General features: G+C 41.7%; 1 protein-coding gene and 1 long non-coding RNA gene across 2 annotated transcripts; one reads left to right on the plus strand and one right to left on the minus strand.

The window, feature by feature from the left end:
* The first annotated feature begins 300 nt into the window (after positions 1-300).
* Positions 301-1,789, plus strand: LOC134227691 (snRNA-activating protein complex subunit 3). The gene is made up of 2 exons (XM_062709348.1): positions 301-1,309; positions 1,449-1,789. Exons 1-2 carry the CDS (start codon positions 485-487, stop codon positions 1,779-1,781), a joined length of 1,158 nt encoding a protein of 385 aa, XP_062565332.1. The 5' UTR covers positions 301-484; the 3' UTR covers positions 1,782-1,789.
* Positions 1,790-2,370, minus strand: LOC134227693 (uncharacterized). Its single transcript, XR_009983729.1, has 2 exons — positions 2,030-2,370; positions 1,790-1,967 (listed from the first exon to the last, which is right to left on the minus strand). It is a non-coding gene; the product is annotated as an uncharacterized LOC134227693 (long non-coding RNA).
* Positions 2,371-10,267: the final 7,897 nt, after the last annotated feature.

Raw genomic sequence — 10,267 nt, forward strand, 5'->3', positions numbered from 1 at the left:
AAAAAGTCGTAAGTCAGAATAAAAGCACATCAGAAGCCATTCGTTTTTCCTTCTGAAATAGTCTCAGCAACAAATTTGTTTATGTATATATATTCTGTCGATACATATATGCATGTAGTATACTACAATAAAAACTACATATATCAAGCATAATATTATACCCATTCTTAGGTGACTATTCAGAATACTAAAGATATCCACAAACTATTAATCCAAAATTTAATGTATACTCATGTCTTTTGAGTATACGACCGTTTATAAAATTAAGCCCGATCAAGTTGTTTTCAAACTTTTCAAAGTACACTGGGGGTGGCTTTTTACTCTTTTTACGCGGATAGCAGAGTCCTGAAATAAATGTTCAATTAAATTCCAAAAGCCAAATCAATCAAAAACTAACCGCGTGAAGAACACCACCAGTGTTGTTCGTATACAGCCGCAAAGATTTTAATCAGTTCAAGAGAATTTCTGTACCTAAAACAAAAGAATGGAACAGATTTATAAACCCAAAAATGAAGAAATCGTGTCACCCCGCCAAGTTCAAAGTGAGTTTCAGCGGGAGTTGCTGACAACAAATTTGACCAGAGTTCCCTGCATCGAAGAGGACATCGGAGAAGCTATCGGATTCACTGGCTCGAACGTCCAATTCAATGATCTTATGCAGTCCATCGATCTGGATTTGAATCTATCCAGCACGAAAGATTTGCGAGTTTTGCCTTTCCATCCCTCACGAATCCAGCCAGTCCAGAAGCATATCGAAGTACCGGAAAAAGCTCGGCAGCTTCGTTGTGTTCAGAATGCGCTGAAAATAACGGGAAGGATTCGGAAAAATCTGGACACCAGAATTCGTTATAACAAGCATAAGTACACAGCCGAACCACCGTTGGAAGACCCGGACCTCCAGCCGTTCGGAGAAATATTGCTGCAAATTCGATTCTACGAGCCCTTCAAGTACAAAACCGGTCTTCGATTGGGTCATCCCAAATTTCACCAGGAGTTCTACGTTATTGGGTCTCAAACACTGGCGGAACTGCGAGACAAAATCTACTGTCCGTGTGATTCGGGTCCCTTTTTCGACATAAGCGAGAATCCTCACCAGTCGGAACCGAAACGAGCACCGGAAGAACCGAATCCGGGATTCTTTTTCATCCATGACGTTTTTTACAACGATATGAGAAATCAGCGCAACATGGACTATTCGGAAGTGATTCTCAAGTGGGCCAAGCGACAGAAGTGCATCGGTAAATTGGAAAGCCGAAATATGGAAAACACACGATTTGATGAGTTGAAATTTCGATTGGGCTATCCGCAGGTAAGTTGAAACCAAACTACTAATGAGAAAAGAGCGCTGATGGCGCAATATCTTATTATGCCCATTCATTTATATATAACAATGACCCCTTGGACTTGGATAAAATATGGGTTCAATTGATTCACTGCTTTGCTTTTAGGTTTATCAACATCATGGAAATTGCGAGCACATATTCGTAGTTTCAGATTGCCGGTTGCTATCCCCTTCAGATGTGCTAACCCGTAGGCGATATCCGCTCCTTAATTCGTATGTTTTTCCTCGGTCTATTCCGTGCAATATTTGCGGGCATTGCGAGGCAAACTTTATTGTTAAAAACAGTGATCAGCACATTTTCGATCCCGCTTACGTATGTCAGGCTTGCTTCGAGTCGTATCACTATAAGCATGGCAAGAAAATTGGTGAATTCGAGGCGTATCGATTCCTCGGTACCAAAGTAGCAGTTAAGGAAGACGATGCACAAATAGAAAACTAAAAAAGACATTCAACCTCGGGCTTATTTATTCCGAAACTTCCTAATCTAATTTCGAATATTAATTTGATTTCTGTTTCTCCAACTGCGCCCTCAGCTGCTGGTTGAAATCATCTTCCACGTTATCGTCGTCCCAGTTGTCTTCCCAAACGCTAAGCTCCTCTTCGTCCTCTTTGTTGCCAGTCCAATCTACGGAAGAGGGTTAACAAAACATGAATATTTTTTGCCAATCATTCACAAAGTAAGGTTACCTTCTGCGGGGAACTCCTCGAATTCGTCATCCTCCTCCAAGAGGCCCAGATCCACCTTAGACTTTTCCTTGTTCTCCTTATCGGCCATGGTTGAGTGAGATGTTGATTGCAACGAAGTTCAAATTAGGAAACTCGTAATTTTACGTTTGAAGTTGCAAACACCGAACAATCAACTTGCTGTTTTGTGTTTGTCCCGTTTGTCCGCTTCGGTTTGTGCACGACGTCGCTAGAGATGTCGCAAATTAATCGATTACTTCGATTAATCGATTCATCGTTGTGATAATCGATTAATTTTGAATCGATTATTACCCAACGATTAATCGATTCAATAATCGAGAGGAATCGTGAGTAATCGATTAGTTACTAATCGATTAATCAGAATTTTACGACATCATAAGGCCGGTCCCAATGCTGAAGTTGCAGTTTCAGTTTGGTACTGCTTGATGTTATAAAATTTATAACTGTCAAAATAGAACTACAACTTGGTGCCCGCAACGCAGAGTTGTAAACGAAATGCAACTTGGTTTTATTTTTTCATAAAACAAAAATAAAACAAACTAACATTTTTCGCGGTAGTTTTTACCTCGCATACGAAAACAATGAGTTTGTCCATCATCTCAAACAAACAAACACAATTAAATAAATTTGAAACTCAGTTTCATTCAAGTTTCAAATCAGGTTTTATTTGCAACAAATCAGTCGAGCAGTTGCAAATCAGTTTCAAAAAGTGCTCGAAAAATAAAACTGCAACTCTGCGTTGCGAACTGCTAGTTTTAGTTCTAGTTTGATTTCCAAACACGCCATACAAAACCCAACAGCATTGCGACCGGCCTAAGGATGTCGAAAATTAATTGATTATTTCGATTAATCGATTCATCGTTGTGATAATCGATTAATTTTGAATCGATTACTGTACAATGATTAATCGATTCAATAATCGACCAGAATCAAGAGTAATCGATTAATCGGGATTTTACGACATCTCTAGACGTCGCCTGCAAGTGTCAACGTGTTACACGCGTTTAAAACTACTCAAACGTGAGTAAAAATTGACTCAATTTAAAAGCTTTAAAACTACACTGAAAACAATGTTGCAGTAATTTTAACTATAGATAGTGGAATATATAGATGAGCGAAGATAAATCCTCTGTCTCCAAACGAACTGTCAAACGTGTCTCCAAACGAGCATGACGTCACGATTTCAATGGAAACGTTAAGGGCTGTGACGTCATATGCGCGTGTGCACGGGCAAAAAAATCGACTCAGCCATGCTTTCGCTCATCTATAGATTCTACTATCTATAATTTTAACCATGCAAAAGCTCTTAAGGCTCGATGCCCACGTAGCGTCATTTCAACGCAGAGTGCACGTGGCGTCAAAAAGACGCAAGTGTGCACCGGGATAAAGCGGTAACGCAGCGTCACCACGCCGATGCACACCAGCGTTATTTTAACGATGCGTGCACGTGGCGTTGAAAAGCCGCTACGTGGGCATCGGCCCTAAAGGCCAGTATCGACTTAAAAAGTAGAGAGGTTACGGAATTTTGTTTAATATTACCAAGAGGAATTTGGACATCTGATCTGCATGGAGCAAATTGTCACTTTTACTTACGGAATAATCGAGCAGAATATTTTTCCGAAAGTAAAGTGACAGCTCCCATTACTTTGCGTGAGAACCTTACAAGTGCCAATTTTGTTTTTTGTTCTTTTCATGTGGATACTGCTGTAAGAATTTTGTTTCGATTCTTTACTTTTCCGATTCAGTGAACGGAATTTAACATGTGATTGAGATAGAAAAAGAAATTTCTTTTGAACACGATACCAACCTTAAGGGCCGATGTCCACGTACACTGAGCTTAATTACCATCTAGATTGTATGTGCATTGCACAAAGATTTTTGCAATCAAGCTTTGCCAATAACTTTTATTAATCATGCAAATAAAATTTGAAAATTTGGGGGCTCTTCAATTTTATGTGCTATGCACTCATAAAATAAATGCGTATCTAATCTAATTTAATTTGCTTTTCCAATATAATCTAAATGCAGCTGCAAATATTATTCATGTGGCCTGCTTCATAAACCAAATGTACTTAGTTTAGTTTTTTGTATTATTTATAAAATAGGTTAACAAAAACACAATGTATTTAAATAAAGATTTTTAAATGTAATTTTCTGTTAGAGGAATAAAATCACGATGTTTACAATCGATGGTGTGCGGCCTTGTTCTGCCGAACGAGCTATCACGGGGTGTGCTGTCTAATCGCGCGTGCGACTCTGTTGGTTGTCCCACGAGGGAAGGGCAAAGTCATGGCTTGCTATTTGCTAGTAACTAGCAGTGTTGGCAACCGAACCGTTATACGATATTTGCATATCTGTCATCAATGCACTCTAAACGTGGATTGCCCAACTCTTAATATATCTCACCCTCACATTCCCCTTCTTCTCTCACTAAAAAAGAGAAAAAAAACCATTGACTTAGGATTTTCATAAACAACTATTTAAATCGCATTTTTTTTCTAATTTTACAATCCAGTATCCAGTCCGTACTCAATTCCTATATTCAAAATCATCCTAATTCAAATTGGAACTCAAATATTTTAATGTGATTTTCCAATCTGATACTCAAATCCACTGTATGAGCACGAAAAGCAAATCCAATACTCCTATTCCATGAACAAAGTTTTATTCCCAGACCAACATTGGAACGTTTTTATAATGGAATACTAAAATCAAACATTCATATAAAATGATCAATTTTTTTTTCATTCTCCTCATCTTCACACTTAAAATAAATCGCCGAATTCGGTGAAATTTTACCGAAATCTCAACAGCTGAACTGTTTGGTAAATAATTTTACTGATTTTCGGTGATTTTGACAGTTGAACAATGGAAAAAATAGGGACGACGATGGCATTTCGCCAGCTAGTGGGAAACTCGCCACTGCGCCAGATATTGTTCAACAGCTCGAGAAGCGTCATTTTTACGGATAGCGGAAGATGTTGCAGCAGGGGGTACCCGATCGAATCTGGACCTGTTGAGGCACTTCGCCCTTTGTCGAGGGCCCACAGAAATTCGTTCAAGGTAATATCGGTGTTGTAAACATCATCATTGTGGGGCGAAAGATCAATGGGCCGTCGTTCAGCTGAAGCTTTCGCCATCTGGAACGATGTAGGGTAGCTAGAAGTCGCCGATCTCTCGCAATATACTTTCGCCAGTTCTTCTGCTGCTTCTTTAGGGTCGTCCGTGAATCCGTCCGCTCGCTTGAGAACTACAGGGCGCTGTTGCCGATTACCTCGCAGAGTATTCACCGTTCGCCACAGCTCGGTTGTTGTGCTACTGGGTGATATTTTCGCCACGAAATTTTCCCATGACTGCTCCTTTGCCTTACTGATCGCTTTTCGTGCCGCTGCTCGCGCTTCCTGAAATTTAGCCAACGCCTCGGGGTGGCCCGGATCACCTTGCTGTAGACGTCGGAGGGATCGGAGACATTTTCGCCGGTATCGGATTGCGGCTTTCGCTTCGGGGCACCACCATGGTGCTGCTTTCGGTCCGATTCGGCCGCTGGTTCGTGGGATGGATTTTGTTGCTGCTGCCAGTATCTTCTCGGTGAAGCTGTTAACGTTCCGAACTGCCACGATTCAGGATCAAATGCCTTCCGGCCAATCTCGCTCACCAGTTGCATGGCGAAGCTACTCGAGCGTATTATTAATCGGCGACTGATTACTGAACTCGAATCAAGTGGACGGCTCGACAAGCGACAGCACGCTTTTCGTGCAGGACGTGGCACCGATACGTACTTTGCTGAACTTGAAAGGTCGCTGCCTACTACCGACGAGCACTGCCTGATAGCATCTCTGGATATATCGAAAGCGTACGACACCACCTGGCGACACGGTATCTTGCGAACTCTAAAGTCTTGGCGAATACGTGGTCGGATGCTGAATCTATTGCAAAGTTTCCTGTCGGAACGCACTTTCCAGGTGTCCATAGGAGCACATATGTCTCAACAGTACCTTTTGGAGAACGGAGTACCTCAGGGGTCTGTCCTATCCGTGACGCTGTTTCTTATCGCGATGCAGCCCATTTTCCGCATACTGCCCGCTGGAGTCGAAATCCTTTTGTACGCAGATGACATCCTCTTGGTGGTGCGTAGAGCAAAAGGGGAAGGTTTACACCGCAGATTGCAGACCGCCGTCAAAGCTGTGGATAAATGGGCGAAGAGCGTGGGTTTTCCATATCTGCGACCAAATCGCAGACGTTCTACTGTAGTCCCAACGCACGCCGAGAACCGGCGAAAGAGATCACCATCGATCGAACCCCTGTTCCGAAAACCAACCGTCTAAGGATCTTAGGTATCACTCTGGACCGAACGCTTACGTGTAAGCCGCACTGTAAAGGGGTGAAAAATCGTGCGACTCACGATTGCGAATCCTCCAAATGATTGGAGTAAAGCTTCCACGTGGCAACCGAGCAACCCTGCTGCAAGTAGGCTCGGCGCTAGTCACTGCGAAGTTGATGTATGGAGTTGGACTAGTGAGCCGAGGAGGACCGGAGACCATACAGACCCTCGCCCCAGCATACAACAAAATGGTACGGTACGCTTCCGGAGCGTTTGTGACCAGTCCGATTAATTCCATCATGGCCGAAGCCGGCACTCTCCCATTTGGATTACTTGCCACACAGTCGATAGCGCGTACGGCCATCCGAATTATGGCTAAAAGTCGCAATAACAGCACCCTTCCGTTAATTCGCCGGGCATCAGACCGTCTTTACGAATATACGGGTACAGTACTTCCCACTGTCGACCAGCAAGCAAGGCAAAGTGATCGTGTCTGGCACGCACGAAGACCATCGATAGTGTGGGATGTGAAAAACTGCGTTCGAGCCGGTGCCCCGCCGGAAAGAGCTATACCAGTCGTCCAACAATTGCTCTCGACAAGATTTCGTAGGTCGACTGTGATCTACACTGATGGCTCAAAATCTGATGACGCTGTAGGAGCCGCATTTCACATGACGGGCCTTGTGGATTCCTTCAGCCTTCCGCAAGCATGCAGTGTTTTCTCTGCGGAGGCGTATGCAATCAAGAGAGCGGTTACGACCCCGAATATCAGTGGTGAGATGGTGATCCTTACAGATTCGGCCAGCTGCCTGATGGCATTAGAGTCCGGGACATCAAAACACCCGTGGATACAGGAGATAGAAAATCTGGTGTGCAACAAACTCGTCCAATTTTGCTGGATACCGAGACACGCCGGCATTAGTGGAAATACCAAGGCCGACCGACTAGCAAACGAGGCTCGGAGACAGCCCGCAATCGATGTACCCATTCCTGGCGAAGACGCTTTAAGAGCGGTGAAGCAGGCGATACGATGGTGCTGGAACCATCAGTGGCACGATTCTCGAGACGTGAAACTGAGAGAAATTAAGGACGATACGCTCAGGTGGAAATATCAGATTAGTCCAGCAGACCATGCGTTGACCCGACTTAGAATTGGCCATACGAGGCTGACTCATACGTTCTTACTGAAGAAGGATCCCCCGCCAATTTGCGAGTGCTGCGGAACCATCATCAATGTGCGGCATGTTATCCTCCATTGTCGAAAGTATGAGCAGCAGCGACGGGACAACGACATCAACACGACTAGTCTCAGAGCTGCCCTGGGTAATGCCGACGAAACGACAAAGAAACTGTTGCTGTTCCTGCAGCAAACAAACCTATCCAAACAGCTATAAACGGTCGATCGAACTACACAAAGCCTTTCCCCAGTGCCGGCTGTTGCCGGTGTATCTGGAAACAATGGTGTAGTAGTTTCGGCAACGGCTGGCACTGTGGGGCACTGGCGTCCCACAGGTCAGTACTCGGTCTATTCATCTGCATACATATACTGCTTGTGAATATTACAGGTCACCAACCGCAACCTTATTCTCACCTGGAGAAGGACTGTTACCGAAACAATATTACACAAAGCGCATCCACAGTGCTGGCTGTTGTCGGTATTGGCAAACTAGTGTAATGGTTTCGACAGCAGCTGGTACTGTGGGGCAATGCGCCCCACAGGCAAGTACCAGTGTATTTATACATTTGTAGAGTTTACCGCTGCACCTTCTTCCCAACAGTGATCCACGGAGACGGTATGACTGTTGCTTCACAGCTGTTTTCCAACCAGAAAGGAAGCCTTCGGTTGGTACCACCGGAAAATGTCTGTCACCTGACCAACACGGACCATAGGATAGAGCTCCGACTCGGTCGCCAGAATAGACACCAGTAGAAAAGATAAAGAAGAAAGAGAGAACAAGATAAAGAGATGAGAAGATAAAAAAGATGAGGAGAGAGAGAGAGAAATTTTAGGAGAAGAGTAGAAGATGAGGAAAAATAATAACAATGTAAAGAATTCGAAATTGTATGCCAAAAACCGCTCCCCGACACAAATGCACCCTTCTGGTGTAACGTGTCGTAAATACACAAACAAACAAAACAAACAATGGAAAAAATCACAGAAAATCTGTAAAATAATTACCGAACAGTTCAGCTGTTGAGATTTCGGTAAAATTTACCGAATATTGTGAAATGAGTTAAGTGTGTTCCATGGCTCTGCATTACAACTACCCAAGTAACCATCAAGCATTAATTATTGCAGGTAATCAATCACAGATCAGTATATTAAATGCTAATTGCATTAAATCATTTTTATCGATGTAAAGATGCATTTATTCATCAACTGTCAAGCAACGATGCACTAGTTCTGCATTACGAAAGCATGTTTCTTATGTTTTATTTCAACATGTCAAAGTAATGAAGCATTATTTCGGTCGTAAAAGGGCCTTTTTCCACTTTAAGTCAACTTTAATGGCTGTATTATTTGCAAGCATATATAGCTCCATCACAGACAAACAGACATAACACTCGACAAATTTCCATCGTTCACTGATTTACTGGTCAATTCAAATAATCATTAATTGGCCAATCGATCACTCGTGGCGCGCGCATCGTTTTTGCTCGAGTTTGACGTTTGCTCACTACCGCCATCTGATTCGTGATTTGCCCAACTAACTGAAATCGACAGATGTCGTTAGTGTTTGAACGACGATGAATTTGATGAGTAAATGTTCAATGTGTTATGTCTGTTTGTCTGTGGCTCCATGGTTACTTGGGTAGTTTTCGGTTTACTATTTATGTGTTCTTTAGCATTTCCACAGTAATTATTTGAAAGTTTTATTTATGCCTGCCATTGCATGGTTATGTATTTCGTCCATCCAATTTTTACAACTAATATTCTAATCCAACTCCATCTTTCAAATACAATCTCTAGCTTATAACCAAAAGTTGATTCTAAAATAATATTAAATATTTGCAACCAAGCCAATTCCAATTTTTAAATCTAATAATCATGTTACCTCACCCATTAAATACTGTACATATATGTAAGTCAGTCTAAGCTAAGCTTTTCTGCGGTGCAAAAACCTGCACTTTTCTAGAAACAAATTAAACGACAAAATATGATTGATTCTTTGGAAGCGTGTGATAAGTTTTTTTTGCCCTCACTGTAGATGGTTTTTGTATTGGGTAAATAATACGCCATCTGTAGCTGAAATTCACTCTAAACTTTTATAGAAGCTTGCATGCAATTCGTTGCGATTGAAAGCTAAATAATTTAGTACACAAGTTGAAATGTAAATAGTACTACGAAACTTAACTACAATCAATCAAACAAATCTTTTTTTTTAATCTTTATTATAGAGATTTTTAAATTTGTATAGGGGGAGATCCCCCAGTGCCGGACACATAAGCCATTTAAAAAAAAACTCTTTAATTATCCGGATTATATTTACTTGTATACCGTATAAACAAAATATGATCGTTGATGAATCATACAAACTATAGATTTGATCATGTGAACACGTTTTTGAACGATGTATTTTAATGTTGAATTTTGGTCAAAAATTTAACGGTTCAGAAAATTGTCTCCTAGTACCGTACACTATTGCATCATGTTCATATATGACCAAGTTCTTGTTACAGGAGTAAAGACATCATTAAGAATAGTAATATTTCTCACTTGCTTCAAGTTGTAGATATTAACACGTGTTAGTAGAGCTTATTTGACTCTCCAGCTAAATTTCTCGCTTAACTTTTCAAAAGGACCTAAGTAACATTTTTTTCATTATTTAATTTGAGTACTGCAATCAAAAGCTTTCATGTTTTTCTGTTGATTGCGCTATTCAAATTAATTCATGAAA

This window comes from Armigeres subalbatus, chromosome 3 (genome assembly GCF_024139115.2).
Source record: "Armigeres subalbatus isolate Guangzhou_Male chromosome 3, GZ_Asu_2, whole genome shotgun sequence".
NCBI lineage: Eukaryota > Metazoa > Arthropoda > Insecta > Diptera > Culicidae > Armigeres > Armigeres subalbatus.